The following is a 19,491-nucleotide window of genomic DNA, read 5'->3' as shown; positions in this document are numbered from 1 at the left end:
AAGATAAGACATGTCATGTCAGCGAAAGTTTAATCTTAGTCATTCTTCCTAAAGCACTGGGTTTGTTTATTTTTCTGTTTCCATTTGAAGGCATACAAAATGTAAGTGTATCTGGGTATTTTATCTCTGCTTTTGTTAAGGAAGAAACTGGCAGGGAGTGGTGTTATGTTTGTCAGTGTGGGTGCTGCTGCACCATCAAATCACATCAATTTAGTTCTGTCAACAAGATAGCATGAAGCCAGAGGTATGCCCAGAAAATTGTACCTCTCAAAGTGGATGGAGACATCCTCACTCACGCACTCTGTCTGTCCACATGCAGATACACAGTGAAACTCCTCTCCTCTCCAACTCTGTCTCATCTTTGTTTTTTGTTCTGCTTTGGATTTCTTAAGCTCAAGCACTTATACATGAGTAAAGCCAAATCATTTACCTAGCTGTACCGTTTTCCGCTCAACCCACCAAATTGGCTCCTTTTCCGCACTTTCTATTCACTTTATGAGACAAATATGAGCTACTGTTTCTCTTGTTTTTATTTATTTATTTTTAGGAACTAGCCCTTTTCCTTTAAATTCAGCCATAAATAAGTTACGTTAGTTAATATGCTGTGTTGTGTGATGTCAAATTTCCTGCTGGAGCTGTAATGGCTTTCCGTAACATTAAAAGTGTTAAATTCACTCTGTGTGAATGAATAAATCATGAGGGGCCCCTTTCCATCTTCTGCATTGAGTCTGATATATTTTTCATTTGTGAAATGGTATTCCAGACAGGAAAAGGATGATTCATAAAACACAGGATGCTTTTAAATCTATAAAAACTCGCAAAGTCATATGCAAATTCAAATACGGAGCATGCTATTCCTAAGACATGAAGGACTGACAGAGATATGAAGCTTACAAGCATATAATGTACTGCTTAGACTTAGACTAGAATTGTCATGTCTGATATGATCAGGCTTCTTTACCTTCAGGGTAATTGTGAAAGAAATGCACATTTCGGTCAAATGACACATTTTGGAAAAAAAGATACACTATAGTAGCAGATATTTAGAATGAAGGGAAACTAGATTGTCATATGAAAGTTTTTCCACCATATTTGAACTGTACTGATGTTGAACTGAAATACTATCGAGACATAACATTTACAATGTAATCATTTTCATAATTTTACATTTCAAAAATACAGTACAGCCAGTTCTCTATGTATAGTTTGCGTTGCTCTCAGGTTATCCTAGCCTCAACACATTTCTACCTCTTCTAAGTCCCCAATTCTGAGGACCGATAATGCCACATTTTTATGGTGTTCCCTTTAAAAACTACATGTAAATGCATCATTATAACCTTGATAAGCAGCTGTTACCGCAAGCATCTAAAATGGTGCACAATACCACATCCTCATGGGACAAATCTCTTATTATTATACAGGCTGTCCTTGAACCTGTCAATATACTGAATACTATCAAACTCAGCAATGTCAGCATATTTCTAAAGCATGACAGATTCCCTTCAGTATCTTGTGCCACAGCCTGAATGACTTATTACTGTTCAACAATAACTCCTGCTACTTTCCTACTGTAGATATGCCCTCAAAAGACCCCTGGCACTTTAACAGAATAAAGCCTATGAAAACTGTGACGGATAATGCAATGCAAATCTCCGGTTTGTAACCCAAACTGTACTGTCAGTGGAGGAAGGTGATTCCCCTATCTCCCTCCACAGCTGTAATCAATTCAAATATACCCCTGCCAAGCAGGAATAGACTTTCCAGTTATGACAAAAATTATTCCCAAGATTGGTTCTGTTAGAAGGTGGTTAAAAAATCATTATTCTCAGGAGCGAGAGGGAGGTCTGCGTATATATCCTCTCTTTACTTCTAATGGTTTTTCTAGATTAAAACAGCACACAGTTAAGCAAGTCTACTCTGTGTTTTGCGTAATTGTACAAAATAAATCATGTACATTTTCAGGATTTAAAGCAAACACAAATCTGCACGCACACACTCTTTGCATAGAGAGCATTACACAACATGGCATGTTACATGGAGGATGATGAATTGCTGACCACTTCCTTTTAATTGATAGGAACACAGAGTGAGCATCAGCATCATCTGCATAAACAAGAGCGCTTTGATTGATTAGGGCAAATCCCATTTTTTTCAGTTTTCACAATCCTCATTAGAATACTGTAAGTTCATATTTTTTTGTATTTTTTTAGCTAATGCTATACATAACCTATAGAAGGTCAACCTGAACACCTTCAAAAATACAAGAAAATGAACTGACACCCCCCCCCCCCCCCCCCCCCAAAAAAAAATGTAGGTTTCCTGACAGTGAGATACAGGCACTCATCAATATGGCAGGTACAGTGGGGGAAACAATTATTTGAGCCCCTGCTGATTTAGTAAGTTTGCTCACTTATAAAGATATAGACACTCTCTAATTTTAGTGGTAGTTTCATTATGGAGAGAAAGAATATCAACCAGAAATCTACAACATGTCATTGGGTGAAATAAGTATGTGATACTCAAGCAAAATATGACTTGGTGGATAAACCCTTGTTGCAAAGGACAGCTGTAAGACGTTTCTTGTAGTTAGTTAAGAGAAGAAGTTTCTCATCCAAGATTTTACAGTACACGGTTCTGTCCACTGGCCTCTCAATGTGATGAAGTTGTCCTGTACCTGTACCAGAAAAGCATCACCTAGGAATAATCTTTCCACTTCCATACCAACTATGAGGATGGTGATCTTTGGGTCATCCTCACCATTTCCCTTCCTCCAAACATAACTAATATTGCTGAATTCCAAAAAGTCTAAATAGTATCAACAAAAATAAAAAACGGAATAATTTTTCATCCAACAAAAAAAATACACACAGCAACTGAAATATAGCTACAAGTGCAGCATAGCCTAGGACTGCATAGTACTCCCTGGGTTGAGGTAAAGTGCTCTAAGGTCTGATGAACATTTTGAATTATAATTCCTAAAACTTGCAACTAGACATTGAGGGTCCTTGGGCCTTGCCATTGTCAGTGTTGGGGAGTAACGGAATACATGTACCGCCGTTACGTATTTAAAATACAAAATATGAGTAACTCTATTCCGTTACAGTTACCGTTTAAAAAGGTGGTATTTAGAATACAGTTACTTTGTTGAAATAAATGGATTACACGGCGGTACTTTCCTGTTTCATATTGTGGCAGGTCAGGACTGTTTGGGTTTTGTTTGACAGCTACGTTCTGTTGTTCTAGGCGGCGTTATGGTTGCCATGGTTACAGGGTGACGCTCTCTCTCTGCGTGTTTCCTGGGTGAGAGAGCGTCTTTTTGCTGTTGTTGTTGTGCTAAGCTAATAGGCAGAATGCTACAGGTATAGCTCTAAAGAATGTAGCCTTATGGGCAGTGTAGTCCGTGCTGCAGGGAGAATGGACTGCCATACTCGTTATGTGTCTGTGAGCGCGAGGAGGGAGAAAAAGGCGAGTGGAAAACTACGAGTTGTCATCGAGCAAAAACGGGAGCTGGAAGCATGTAAATATAATAATAACCACTGCAGCCAAGAAGAGTGCCTGACGAGCCCAGTTGTAAGTAAGCTATTAAGACTCGACTGTACACTCTGTTCGTGTTTTCCTCCGAAACAATAAGTTCCGTTGGAGCAGCCTTTCAACGCCTCTCTTTGTCTCTCGCAAGCAAAGTTGACCCACAGAACAAAGTAAAGCTATTTTTCGGCTACGAGCCCGACACGAACCCACCGTATTAGTCAGAGGTCCCTTTACTACGGTTCGGAGCCGCGGACCTTCAGTAACAGTAATAAATCACAGCAATAGTACATTCACGTAGTTGTAAAAAGCATGATAATATATTAAGTAATCCAAAGTATTCAGAATACATTACTCTCATTGAGTAACGTACCGGAATACATTACAGAATACATTTTGGGGCATGTATTCTGTAATCTGTAATGGAATACATTTTAAAAGTAACCTTCCCAACACTGGCCATTGTAAGAAGCCTTCATTTTTCAGTGTGTGAGTCATTTGGGTCCTCATGATTAGTAGTCGGTGGATTACGCATCAGGCTGACATCCTCTGGAGGATAAAAAAAAAATGCTATGGTGAGCTACCAGTTGCCCTGCATGCAAAGCTGTCAAACAGAGTTGAATGTGGAACAGTATTTTCTTACTAGATTAAGTGGCATATCATGAAACACTGAGTTCAAGGACCAGTCAGAGTTATGAGGATAGTCGAGGCTGGTAGTCATGAATTCAGTTAAATGACAGTTAACAATGGCCGCCAGACTGTTTAAGCTTTCGTTGTTTATACTCCTGCTGCTTTGGTGGATTGAACAACAGCTTAAGGCCCCTGCGGGGAGCATTCAAAGCATTAGTGGTGTAGTTTCAAACTTTAAGAAAATTAGTTTTTAGAATCTCTCAGTGTACAGTGCCATTTATTCAATTTCTTTTTCTTCAGCTGCATCCATCCCATTCATCAAATTTGTCATATTCTCCAAAAAGGTTAATAGAAATGACGAAGCCACTCATTTTTTGTATTTAATTAGCAGTTAGCTTAATGTGTTGCAATAAATTGTAAACAGAGGCTTTCAGTACTCCGTGGTTTCTTTGGTTAACTACTTTCGATACAGGCTATGTAAGTAAATTGATTTAGAATGATAAAAAGATCGTTTCACTGGAACTACTTAGAAGGTATCCTTTATCAGGAAGTAATGTCCACCCTGCAGCCAGATATAATTGACTATTCATCTAGATCTTGGTATAAAAGGTTGTAAGTACTCTGAAATGGAGGCTGTAATTGTCTGGGAAAAGCCACTTTAACCAAAGCCAGTGTTTCAAGGCACAAAATGAACAAGTTAAATACTCACAATAGAAACAATACTAACACTATTAGTCAATTATAACCAATTTTCTTTTGATTGCTGAAATCTATAATCCTGCTGAAGACCACCACTGTCAAGTACAAACTATCAGCATATTATATCGCTACAGAAAATGGCATTTATTTACTGAGCACATATGCTTGTATACGTACAAATATAACAAGTAATAAACACAAGGATCAAATATGGCACTACAGTCACAAACAGCATCAGGCCCAGACAGGCAGGGAGAAAATGAAGGCAGCTGCAGAGTCATCTCAAACAGATGGAGTGAGAGGAGTGTGATCCAGGTGAGAGAATAGATGCATTTGTCCCATGGTGCTGATGGTAGCTGTCCAGACACAGTCATTGTAGCACTATACTGAAGCATCTGTTGTTCGCTGCTCATACTGCTAATGATGATGAATGTTTGGCATGATTGTATCTTGACACATGAGAAAAAACACAATCCTTCACTCATATTGTTTTTCTGATGCCATGTTGCAGACATGGCGTCAGAAAAACATGCCTTGTATGCCATAGACCAATTAAAAGGCACACAGTTTTAGCTACACATAAAAAAATGCTCTATAGATAGCAGATATTTGGTGAAAACACACTGTTTTAGTGCAATCTGTCTTGTCTCTGCAAATTGTTCTAATTGTGTCCAAGTAGCCTACTGGATGTTTACAGTTCAGTACCTTCATTGTGCTAATTGCAACATGCCACATTTCCCCATGTTAGACTGAGATATGATTTCCCCGTGATGAGTAGTACAGTTTATAAACTAAATCAACCCCTGCACTCCTGTGTTATTTTTAATCATCCAGCATGATGGCAGATTCGGGGGAACAGGCTGTGGGCAGGGGTTAGATTTCTCACTGTAAATGCCTCGACCAAAATGTCATGCTCATGCATACTGTCATGGTGGACAAAGAGCATGAGGAGAATGCAAAGTAGGCCTGGTAGTGGACCACAGGGAACACCCTTCCATCATCTGTCTAAACAGGCCTGGAGGGCTCAGATCACAAAAAACACCCTGACTATGCTCTGTACCAAGGTGCGCCTTTGGGTTTGCGCTGGATTACACATTTCACTGTAATAGTTTTTTAAGCAAACCCACTGTGGGTATTCATATCGCAAAAGACTCATTCAGAGTGTTGAGGACCTGTCACTGTTGCTGGCAAGCCTCATTGTGCACTCAATAATAGCCCATTAAATCTATTCTTCCTGCTTTTCTTATCTCTGAAAGACCAGTCCTTGGCTAAGGTAATGGGTCAGTGAGTAGGGAGCTGATTAGTTGATTTCACTTATTTAAATATTTTTGTATAGATCTACTGAGTGGAAATGAAAGGTGCTTCGTTCCATCACCGGACCCATGGGAAAGCCACACGACTGACTTCCATCACAATGCCTGACGTATTGCTTTGTTTCTTGGAAACTGCAGCACAAAGCCACCACAGGGCTGTAAATCTTAATAATCCAAGCAGTAAATAGTAAAAGAAACTCAATTTCTGACACTTTTTGACCTTTTTTAAAAAGTCGGTCCCTCTTTCTCTCTCTCTCTAAATAGACACACACACACACACATTTCACACAAACCTACACACTTAGCAAAGCTCTACCATATACCAACAATTTATCTTGCATTTGATGCAACTGGTAAACTTCACTTCCCACACTCTATTACTTTAAATTATTTTTTGCTTTCCACTTGGATGACTAAATAAATAAATAAATGATCAATTAAAAAAAAACCTCTTTGACAAACAAATGTATCTTGATCCACACTGAAAGCAACATTTGCTGGGTTGCCCCATTGAAACGGTTTTGCTGTAGGCATCAGGCATCGTGAGAGGAAGCCCGTGGAGCTTTATCATTAGTGCACTGCCTTGAATCTGATTTAACAGGATGACTAATCTCATCCAAGTCAGTGGTTCGTCAACAGGAGACAACTCCAATGAAGAGAATATCCGGCCACAGTCTTATTTTTATCCCAATGAAAAGTGACGAGAGGAAGCTGACCAGATGAGGACAGGAGAGACGAATAATGACACTCTGCTCTGTCTGTGTATGTGTAAGTCTGACGAATATCTGCATACTATATTGAATATTGAACACCGGCATGTAGCTACCACCTTTTTGTTTGTAAAATGTATTCTGTCAACATAGTAATTGTAATATCACCTTTACAGTATGATGAAAGTGTAATAATACAGAATCAGATAGCATCCTGTGAGCAAGCGTTTGTTGACAGTGAGAAGGAAAAAGACCTGTTGGGGATGAGGGGAGAGAGTTTAATAACTGATAATTACAACTACTGCTTAAATGCAAAGTGGTGCATGAACACCACTGAAAAGACTCAGGGTCACCTGATCCAGCCCTAACTACAAGCATTTCCAAAGAGGAAAAAAAAATACAAACTGGGAACTGTTTACAGAGAAGAGGGGGCTGAAAACTGAAGGCTCTGCCTCCCATTCTACTTTTTAATACCCTTTAAACCACAAGTAAGCCTGTAGTCCGAGAGCGAAGCGCTCTACTGGGGTGATATGGTACTGTGAGATCTTTAACATCAGATCGGGCCTGATTATTCAAGATCTTTTATGTGATAAGAATAATTTTAAATTGGATTCTGGATTTAACAGGGAAGCAATGAAGCGCAGCTAATTTACAAGAAATATGCTCTTTCTATCTAGTCCCTGTTAGTAATCATGCTGCAGAATTCTGAAGAAGATGATGGGCAGCCAATCAGATGAAAGTGGGCTTATGGTGATGGACAAATAGTTTAAATGGCTTGTTCAGGACAGTGGATGAAGTTTTGCACAATCATGCAACATAAATGTTCCAGGAATACGACCACAATAATGGAGGAAATTAGCATAGCAGGTTCCTTCACAGTTTAATTATTCCATTGATGAGTGCAAAGCATGTATTTCACATTATTTCAAAGGACAACAGGAAAATCTACATACAAACCAGCAACTGTGTGAAATACATAATTTCACACAGTCATGGTTTATTGTCAATATTATATCGATCCATGGTTTATTACTTATATATATAATGTGACTTATTGACAAATAATTTAAATCCCTTTAAACATAAAATCAACTAAAACAAACAAAGAAGCCTAAAACAAAGGCTTTTTTCTCTCTATGTGGGGTAGTTTAGGAGTTCACAATAGACAGATTATGTATACTGACTGCACCATACTAAACCAAATATGTATTTGCACATGCATGCATGGATGTGCAAGTTAGACCTACTTCCCTGAATTGTCAAGAATTTAATTAAACCAAAGCTAAGATGACTTTACAAATTACATTTTTTCCCACATAAGAACCGTCAGTTAGGTTTGGTCTCTTTAAATCTCTCAGGTGAAACCATGTCACCTATAAAATTATGATTCTGTGACATATGATATTGAGCCATATATAGGTAACTGTCCCCAAAGGATTATGAAACAAACTTATGATGTTTATTCTATTGCTGGGAATGTGTAGGTCACAATAAAGCAAACCATTTTTTTCTAAAGGGGTGATGTGAGGCAATAAATGACTTCGTTAAGTTAGTCCCTTTATGCAATTTGTCTGGAAGTAATCTGATAGCTCTGGGAATAAGATTTTATCCATTTATTTTTTATGTCTTAAAAACACCTTCCTTTTAATACACTTAAAGTTTTTTGGGTTTTTTTCCTGCACCCTGAACCATACCTCTGTTTATGTCCTCTGGTATGATTATATTCCTTTGTCTTCTTCTGATTCCTAAAAAAGCATCATCCACTGCAATTCAGTACATGGAAAAAAAAGATTCTAATTTTAAAAACTTGTTCCCCACAGTATCACTCTTCAAGGCATTAAACCATGCAGTAGAGTTCACTGAGCTGTATCCAGCACTTCCCAGAAGAAATGTCCTCTGCGTGACTTCTTACAGAAGAGGAAATGAAACTCAAACAATAACAAACCAAATGAATTTGTGCGGAACTATTTCTAGCTTGCAGACACTTGTGAAATATGAGTGAAATAAATCAGCTTTGCCTTTCGGAGGACGTTGGGGCATCACAGGTCTGCAGCTTCTGCTATGTCACTACACATCTCATCGTGCCACATTTAGAGTGCCAAGCAATGCTGAATTGCATTTATTGCTCTTATTGGCAAAAATTGCACATTTTCATGGATCAAAAGGATTCTGCCTCGATTCTGTAAACAAGGACAAATATTACCTTTTTTTGTGGTTGTTTTGTTAGTGTTTGAGTGTGCTTCTTTCCATTTTTATAGTCTTTCAAAGTTCAATATGTAGGTAAATAGACAAAGGGGAATAAGGTCAGTGCGATGTTTACCAAAATATTCAAATGGTGATAAAATACATACACCTTGTTTGAAATGTAGCTGCCAATAGGAAAAGTCAAAAAGTCAGTTGGGTGGTGAGATCTCGGCGACAAGTTATTCTGCAGTGACAGATGACATTTCAGTGAGGTTTCATCTGGAGTACTCTGGCGCTGATGCAAAGCTGGCCTTTCACTCTGTCTGCCTAACTAGCATTCATCAGCAAACGCTCACACACAATGTCCGCACACATACACCACCTACACAGGAACAGAAAATTTAAATGGCAACTGGCTCTGTGAGTGTAATGCCCCCTTTTGTTGTCGTATTGTTTCAATGGTTTTAGATTCTGCAGTCATCAGTACCTTGCAGTGTCCTTGTAAGTTTTTCCCATTCACATGATTATGGATATTTTTTCTCCCATTAGTCTGTTTTCCAATACTTCCAGTAATGCAAAATTCCTAGATTGAGATTGTGGTCAATTACACCAGTGGCCCATGGCCAAAAGCAAGTTCTGCAGGTAGAATGATGTTTTATTCAATCCTCCTTTATTCCTTATTCTTTTCCCTCTTCCCTCCCTTTCTTACCCCATGTTTTCTCTGTTATCTCATTGCATAGGCTGAACATGTGACAGCCCACTGTCCGAGCTATTCAAATCAAGGTTAGCTTGTAATACATGTATTCCTGCCTTCATTTTAGGTTCAGAAGCACAGCAGTAGGCATGCATAGAGACACAGGGTGACAAAGGAATCCTCCCCCAGTGATTTATTTGAACTTTTCCTCCCTTTGAAATGGCATCACAGAGGCTCTGCATGATTAATGTCATCACACTTATATACACTGTTCTATCCAGCTGCTCTATCCAGCTAAATATTTGAAAACCAGGAACTTCCCAATTCATGGTGAAAGGTCTGGATATAGATTGATGTGAGCATTTTCAGCGTTTCCAATTGCTACACAGTCAGGTGAACATACCCAATAAGTAACAGTCCAGTGGTAAATTTTACAATCTATGCAAATAAGCTAATAGTGTTTATTTGCAATATTGTATTGAATACAGTTGAATATGAAAAAAAGATGCTCAATAAAACAAAATGTGATAAACAAAAATAAAAATTATGATCTCAAGATTTTATCTTGGATAAGAAGGTGATTTCTGAAACATTCTTTGATTTACTAGTTAGTTCACTAGTTAGTTGATTATGATTATCATTCTTGTTGTTGTTGTTTATTGATTTATATTGAAGCCCAAATGCAGATATTTCTGAATGAATTTGAGCTAAACAGAGTACTAGTGGAGTTGATCCCATACATAGAGCACAAGCAGTTGCTGAATGGTTTGATGAATATGAAAATTATAGTAATCACAAGCTACAGTATTTCCTCCAGCTCTAGAAACTTGGAGAAGTGACGCCACAACTTGCCAAGCTGCTCCGATGGCACTCTGTAGCCCTAACTAAAACACTATGCTGGGATTTCCCTTTGATTCAAACTCTTAAAGATAAGATGTTCTTTTATTAACTTTTCTGGAGTAGATTTACTTTAATACTTTTAAAGTTTTGGTATTAATTTTTATGTATATGTAAAAAGAATTTTCACAGTAACTTGCGTACATTGACAATAAATATTATAAATATTGACATTTATTATGGTCAGCTGTTCATGTATATTCATCACGGGCATGGTTGTCGTGGTAACAGCAAAATATTTAAAAGATCCAAAATAAATTCAAACTTGTGATTCTTGTTATTAAAGATACATGCTGTACACTCATTCCATCCTGGATAAAGAATAGTTCAAAGAAACCATTAAACGACTTAATTTAATTAACAACTTAATTAAATTACCATGACAATGATGCAGATGATGAGTAGATGTAAACTTCTCACAGCAATTGTACTTTTAAAACCTAAACATAACAAACTAAATTTAGAGTTTAAATCAGTGAAAATGCCTTATCAACTTTTCTTTACTTTAAATTAAAAAAATAATAATAATAATTCTGTGATCAAGTGAAAAGTACCTGGACACAAAAGTAATTTCCCCAAACTAAACAAAGAGACACACTTCAGTACTGTGGAGATAATTTCATTATTTCATTACATATACTGCTTGTATTTAGACGATACACTGTAAAAAGAACCAACTTAATTGAATTATTTCAAGTGGTAACACCTAATTTAATTAAGTTCTTTGAAATGAAGTTAATACATAGAGTAACACAACTGATTTATCTAATGTATTAACTTCATTTCAAAGAACTTAATTAAATTAGGTGTTACCACTTGAAATAATTCAATTAAGTTGGTTCTTTTTTCAGTGTACATCTGTTAAGTGTTGTTTTTCCTACAATTTCATGGTCTGACTTGTAGCTGAAATATTCCTTTGCATGTGTAATTCCACAATGATGCAGAGCAGCAGCATGGAGTGTCTTCCTGTTGACTCCATGCTGAGATTCTGATGCTTCACTTTGCACCTTTTACCTATGAGACTAAACAAGAAGATTCATCCAGTGAGAGTAATTGGAACTTTTCTAATTATTGCCACAATCATAATCATGCTTGTACTGCAGCACTGCCTCTTTGGACTCTGGGGTTCCACTGCTAGGACGGGCACACAGTGGGAAAATGCTAATCAACATCCTGCCTTCATCAACTTATTGGTGACTGCTACACAGCAAAGAGCCTCTTTTCTCTTTTCAAGGGTGGATGCAATCAGAAGCAGCACCCATCTACATTTCTTTCCTGAAAGAAAAGGGGAAGCAAACATCTTTGCAGTGGCTCCCCAGGACAGAAATAGAATCTGAATTACAATCGAACTTAGGGAAATGAATCCCTGTCTGTTTAACTATCTTCATGAACTAATATGCTTGTATGATGATCACTGCAAATGATGTAGTATGCTAAATTCTTTTTGTTTCTTTCCTTCTTTTTTACATTTATAAATCCACATTTACTCCATGAAGAATACTGTTTTCTCAATAACAATATAAAGCAGTTCACAAGATACACATTATAAACTAAACTTTCTTCAGACCTGTTCACATACAGTTTAACAGCCTGAAAATGATTTCTTACCTCCTCCCACTGGTGGATGTAGCGAATGAGTCTAGAGAGGCGCAGGAGGCGCAGCAAGCTTAGTATCTTGGTAAAGCGGACAATGCGTAAGGCGCGTGCCGTCTTGTAGAAATCCGAGTCAATGCGCGTCTCCACAATGAGGAAGATGTAGTCTACGGGGATGGAGGATATGAAGTCGACCACAAACCAGCTCCGCAAGTACTTGATCTTGATCTGTTGCGGATCTAAGATGATTTCTGTGTTATCTTCCTTGACGATACCCGTCCTGAAATTAAGAACTAGGTCCATGAGGAAGAAGGTGTCGGAGACAACGTTGAACACAATCCACGGGGGGGTGTGCTCATCCTTGAAAAAGGTGATGCCCACAGGGATGATGATGAGGTTTCCAACCATCAGCAGCAGCATGGTCAAATCCCAGTAAAACCTTGTTGGTGAGAGACATGGAGAAATGCAGAAATATAATGAATAACAAAGTCAGAATATAGAAATATGTGGTAACTTTGTATATATGTGGTAATTTATGTGGTAATTTCGTGGTAATTTTGCTTAATGGTGCTTGTCTTTCACAGAGTGAATGTTCTATAAACTGCACAATTTAACTGCCTGCAAACAAAATAAAAGAAGACAACATTTTGTACATATCAATAGTGTCATTTTCTTTTAACTTATAGTGTGAGTATTAAAGTGGGCTGCTTTTTTATTCTGATTGCTGTGTTATATTCAAGCATCAATGACATATACATATACAGCATAAGGCGTAGTCAAATAAAATATGCATGTTTGATGGACTGAGGAGACCAACATTTGTTCTGTGTTAGATAAAACTTTAAGAAAAGGAATGTGTGGCCTCTTTTTCTTCCATCTGGCAGCTCCATATTTCATTCCATATTTATTGTCCAGTGTATCCACTATCAATATATCTCTACGTCTTGGATCTCCTCTATTGTACCAATTTCCCTGTTATTTACAAAATCTCTTGCTTCTAGTGACTTTCATTCCTTTCCTCTCCAGAGCATACCTCCACCTCTCCAGGCTTTCTGTTCCACCTGCTTCCTACTCTGACTAAAGATCACAATGTCATCTGCAAACATCATTGTCCATGGAAACTCCTGCCTGACTTCATCAGTCAACCTGTCCATCACCAGTTCAAACAAGAAGGCGATCAGAGTTGATCCCTGACATAATACCACCACACCTTGAACCCATCTGTTACGCTTAGCACATCTCACCATTGTCTTGCTGCCCTGATACCTGACCTATAACAACCATACATACTTCTCTGTCACTCCCCTTAAACCTCTGCACTTTCTGATTCACTAACTGTTCACAAACAGCCAGCATCTCCTCACCTCTGTTTCCTTAACCTACATGTGAAAGGAAACTGAATGGTCCGCTCCAATCACCATTCTCTCTCCCTTTGGAACACTCAACTGCTTCATCCAACTTACTTATTAGAATTCCTCTTTCTGATATTAAACCTGTGGGGCATACACACTGACAGCATTTAACATCACCCAGTTCCCTTTACCTGTCAGAGTCCCTGCCTTTCCTTCTCTCTCATCACTGACCTATTTTAAGCTTTTATTACTATGTATGTAGTGTTTAGCAAGCTTACATGAACATGGTGTAATAATGGTTTAATAAACTCTGCACTTATGAACGTAGCCAATATGTATCCATGACAAAAAGGGGGCCTGATATGAAAACATGTGTGTAGGCATGCCTCTAAATCACACCTCAAAGGTCAGCGGCGGTTAACTGTTAATTAAAAACTGTACTGTGACCTCGTCAATCTTCCAAACCAGAGAGTTTGGATATAAATTGCGCACTCTGCTGGCTCAGTAATTGAATCATTGTGCATTGATGCAGTGATTGGTGATTTACCCACCCACTTCTAACTGGGCCATAAAAGTTTGTCTTTGGACAAAACTTACATCAAGAGCAAGGCTATAAAAATGAAGAAGAATGGATGCTACGTATATAAACAAGATAGGATAGAGATTTTTACTGAAAGCTCGGTAGATTACAACAATAAATTACTGCTGTTTGACTTCTTTGTTGGAGCTAAAGTCGGTAGATTTCATGATTTATTCTCAGTATGTTTCAGTAAATATATCCAGTGTTTACAGTGAATTGCTGCTCCACAGAATCACACACTCACATCCAAAAACATCCCTGGTCCAAATCATATTAAGTTAGATATAACAAAATCAAACTGCTGGCTTCATAGAGCAAACACATAAAAAACAAAACGTAAATGTAAGATTTGTCCTGTTATTTGTTTCTGTATTTCTTTTGATAAACAGTTACAACTAAAACAACAGTTTCTCTAAGAAATATGAGACATATGTGTGATTAAGCACACATTGCCATTACACACCTGTAATATATTCACTGATCTTTCACATTGCAACAGTTTGAGTCCTTTTAACTGTACACAAGACAAAAAACTTATTTTGATGCAGGAGAAAAGCAAACATTGGAAATCGCTGCTGTTTGAAATATAGTATCCCTATTTCTGGTTCTCATTGTTATGTCTGAGCACACAATCTCTGATGCACACATCTATGGATAGAATTTACATCAGTCTGGGTGAAAATGTTAAAATGTTTCTTCAAAAATAGCACAAGCAGTTATGAGGTTTGTAATGTGTTTAGACAGTTCTACGGCATGCAGATATGTACACTACATCTCAGTTTTATGTGTATTGCGCACACAGACACATTCACTGAGGGAACAGTGACAGTAATTGGAATTCTTCAAAGTAAAAGGGTATCTACTTTTCCAGATTGTTGTCAAGTGGAGTTATATTTAGACCGACCCTGCCACCACTGTGTGCTCACATTAAGACTGAAACCCAGAAGGACAAGTAAAACTTTGAAGGAAGAAATGCAAACATTGGTAAGGGCATTTGTGCTTCATACTGCCATGTTTCCCCAATATCAAACAATTTAAATATCATTTACATGAAGTAAAGTTTTCCCTAGAATACCTATGTCTTACAGCATTTGTAACCTTCATTTTACTACTTATATTAGTTATGAATGTGCAGCAAGACACACAAATTTTTCTTAAAATTCAAGATTGAGTTCATGTCCTCGACAAAGGCAAGACTGTTTTTATTATAACTGATCAAACATTATAATTTTGAGGAAAAAAAAAAAACAATGAATGAAAGCTTAAGGGAAATGTTTTTTCTTTGTTCCATGTTTGTAAAACATGCATGGAAACTGGTTTTCATGCCATAATAACAACATTAACGACAACTTTTCCTGACATGAATTACTCCCACCTAACAAATAAATTCAGTGAACACCTCTATTTAAAATGTTTAAGGCCTAAGTCCATGTCTGGGAAACTGAGCCTAAAGGTCTATACCCATACTAATAAGTCTGTGAAGCTGGATTCAGCCAGAGTGGTGCTTTGCCTGTACAATGTCAATAATAACATGCTTAAGCAGATTTAAGAGCAAATATTGCTGCACAATAAATAAATCTAAATATGAGGCAAATGGACCATGGACTTTGGACTTTGGACAATGGACTTTGACCAGACAAAGCAGGCGCTTTGTAAATGCACTCAGAATTTTAACTGGGTATCTTTTAGCTACAGAGAAAAGGAGAAAGCAAGCTATAGAGATATAGACTTGGCAATTGTCCAAGTACTGCTGACACCTGTTTGATCAAAGCTCACTCGTCACTATCAACACAATCATTGATTACAGAAAATACAAATAAAAAGCAAATCTTGACTCTGATAATTATTGATTTTGGCCCAATACAATATTTAGGGATAAGCAGTTACTTTCAAAGAGCAGTGTAAAAATCTCTGTGATCTCAGTGTGTCTCTATCAATAGACTGTGGTTATGTGCATGTTTGTTCGTGCACGCATAAATAAATGCTCATGATTTCTCTTTTTCAGTCTTGTAGCTGCCTTCTAATGGAGGTCAGGCCACCTAAACATAGCAGGGATCCATTTACTGTGTTTTATTATGCACTAGGACCCTGACATAGGAGACATTGTTCTATAAATATAGTTCGGTGAGCCTGGGATGTTAGACGGACATTTCAAAGGTATTAAACAATCCCATATGTGTATGTGCACAGACAATCAGAATTTTTACCTGTGTGATGGGATACCACCTGTTTTAAAATAAAAGCAAAAGGAAGTCAGCTATTATTGCTAGGTTAGCAGTGCTTTTATTTTGTTACATGATTGTTAAGGTGCTCCCAATTGATGCTGCGGTTATTATGGACACGTAAGCACAAATAAAAATGTAAAACTAGCAAGGTGTGAAATCCATTCTAAATGTCAAAAGATTAAAAGTTTTATTCAGTAAAGAAATACTACTTCTATGTCTGGATCTGAGTCCATTACATCAGTTCTACATGAATCAGTCTTTTGTAAAACACAAAGAATAAAACAGTGACAAAGTGACTTACAAGTTTATAGCAAATTATGGGAAAATGTGGCCAGAGATCACATTTTATGAGCAATTACATGACCGCTGAGGAGTATCAGAGATTGCATGACAAAAAATGTAAATAACGGGAAGGCAGGTCTAATGGGTGTGTGTAAAACATATATGTATATTTTTTATTAATTAGTCTAGAAAAACATTTTTTAAAAACTAAAAAATATAGCAGTGGGATAGCTCACACCTAGCTTGTTATGATGCTCAGAGTTCACTGTACCGATGAAGGGAGCCCTGACATTTTGCTGTCTGCAGGGACAGAGTCACAGACCACTATGCTCTCCGGTGGGGTGACCAGGGACAGCAGGAACATGTTGTCACCCTTAGAGTGCATCTGACTACACGATAAGCCTTTCTCATTCTCCTCACCCTGCCAGCCAGGCTACCTGAAAGGGACTATGAGAGCCACCACAAACAGCCTTACAGTACACACGCTTACCTTTCAGAGTAGCTTATATCTAAATTGAGGAGGCACAAGGCTAGAATACAAAAATGGAGTATATACAGTATGGGACTGAATATACAGGGAGCAAATGTTCATAATTTTGTATGTGTGCACGTCTGCGCACCTGTTTACATTTTGATTGTAGAAATATCTATCTGCTGGCTACCATGCTGAGAAAATGATGGATCCCATACAATCAGATTGACTGTCGTGTCAGAATCGGAAGGCTTTTGATCCCCAGCTCCTCCAGTGAGAGTGAGTGTGATAGATAAAGGCTCTACAGTTTGTGAATGTGAATGTGGCTTGTGCTGTAAAGCACTTTGAGTGGTCAGTAAAGACAAGACAAGTGCTGGAAAAGGAACTAGCTTTAAATGTCAGTCTCTATATCAGTCCAATCTGATTACTGCAAAGCTATACACTCTTTCAATACAAACTTCAGGTGTGTAAGACAACATGAAGATTTTTCTTCCATGTGGAAATGTCAGTTTGTATGTTTTCATATACAGTATGAGTTATTTCACTGAAGCTGTTAATCTGTCATTAGCTAAGCAGTTTAAACCCACTAATCCCACAGTATATATATTAAAACTGGTTTGTTGACCCATATAACCATTAAGATTACTTGGCTAAGGTGAGAGATTATCACTGTGTTGGTGAGAAGCGTTGAATGTATGTAAGAAGGAGAGTTTAATCACGGTGTTCATCATCTAATCCTCACCACTTAACCACCAAACCACCCACTCTAACCTATTTTTCTGACTGTAAAAATTGTCCTTCTGGAGGTCATGAAAAACACTATTATTTAAATGACCATGAGTCTGAACATTCATTACTGCCATGATTTTGTTAAAGGAAAGCTTCTTTCTGTATAGTTAGTCTGAAACAAGACTTGCTATCTTGCTATCTAAAAAAATTTCTCAATTTCTACAGACTAGACATTGGAGCACTTATTTTTCTATGCACTTAATGTTTAATTTATAATTTTGTAGGGCACATACCAAAATAAATTGTGTTTGTGCTACAGTGTCGTCTGATAAAGGAAGCATTTGAGGTGTAGTGTGAAGGGTTTAATTACAGATTGTAACACACTGAAAGTCTTTCATTCACTTCTCCCTTTTCCAGAAATACAGAAAAATGACTGTCGCTTAAACATGAAAAAAGCCTTTGTGGACCAATATTTGATATGGCAGTTCTGAGTAACTGTAGAAACTGGGGACCTTAGTTATAGAAAACTCTTCAAATAAATTTCTGGAAATAGATCACCCTAAATCCTACAGTCCTTAATGTGTTTTAATCTTGGTAAATGTAAACGTAATGCAGTGTACTATGACTGATTTTTTTTCTGGTTTTGAAAATAATGAAAAACAATATATATATTCTCTCCTGAACAAAAGAAATGCAGGTGTTTCATAGCAGGGGAGCTGTATTTTAGGTGTGATTAAATGTGATAGGACCAACTTAACAGAACAGTTATATATTACACTTAAACTCACATGATAACTGACAGAGCAACAGCTTCTCTTAGTCCACTGCCAGTTGTGAATTAGTGAACACGGAGTGTGAATGGAAATTAAGCATGAAAAGCTCTTGTGAAACAGGAAAAAAAATCACTTAATTTTACATAAGCTATGCTTAGCCAAAGGGAAATGCAATCTATGGTAAAGCCTTTCACACTTAACAGGAGAGCAACATCAGCAACAAAAAGGCCTGTTTACTGCCCATAAAGGCATAGTCCACTGGTCTTAAACAAGCCAGTTGGCAAACACAGCAAGATTTAAGTGTTTAGGAGAAAAAAAATCAGGTTAAAAGGGTTAATCCTATTTTTTGTTGTCACCCGCTCCAATGAACTGTCATAACGGTGCTGTCTTTGCTAAGCACAGCCAGTAGGCATACTGCAAGCACATCATTGACACTGGGGCTGTGCAGTTAAAAGAGGCTATATTTAGGTGAGGCGCGCAGTTTTATCAAACCTAGGCTAAGAAGATTCCATCAGAGGTAGAGGCAAATCTCCCCAAACTTAGGCCAAGAGAAAACAGCAATATGCCTACAAAGGATAGAGGAGAAGCAAAATCAACTGAAAGGGGTCAGCATTACGTCACTAAAAGAAATCCATAAATAAGATTGCTAGTAGTGTTTCTGGTGGGACATCAAGCTAAGGGTACAGGGTGTGATTTTTCATTCAGCTCTAAACCTATCTGGGACTGTTACTGAACACACATAAGAAAGATTATGCTTTAGACAATGTCATAACTGCTGCAGTAAGCAACTCTTAAAAGAGAAGAACTATAGCCCTTTACGAGTAGACACAGGC

The 19,491-nt window shown here is 37.7% G+C and overlaps 1 protein-coding gene across 1 annotated transcript in view; it reads right to left on the bottom strand.

Moving 5' to 3' along the window:
• Window positions 1-19,491, bottom strand: part of hcn4 (hyperpolarization activated cyclic nucleotide-gated potassium channel 4) — a 62,970-nt gene that overhangs the window by 32,629 nt on the left and 10,850 nt on the right. Inside the window, exon 2 of the mRNA XM_063478656.1 lies at window positions 12,261-12,684. Coding sequence (XP_063334726.1) covers window positions 12,261-12,684 — 424 coding nt within the window. The remainder of the gene's footprint in view (window positions 1-12,260; window positions 12,685-19,491) is intronic.

Source organism: Pelmatolapia mariae, linkage group LG1, assembly GCF_036321145.2.
Source record: "Pelmatolapia mariae isolate MD_Pm_ZW linkage group LG1, Pm_UMD_F_2, whole genome shotgun sequence".
NCBI classification, from domain to species: Eukaryota; Metazoa; Chordata; class Actinopteri; order Cichliformes; family Cichlidae; genus Pelmatolapia; species Pelmatolapia mariae.
Note: the sequence above shows the minus strand (reverse complement) of the source record. Positions and strands in the feature narration are given on the sequence as shown.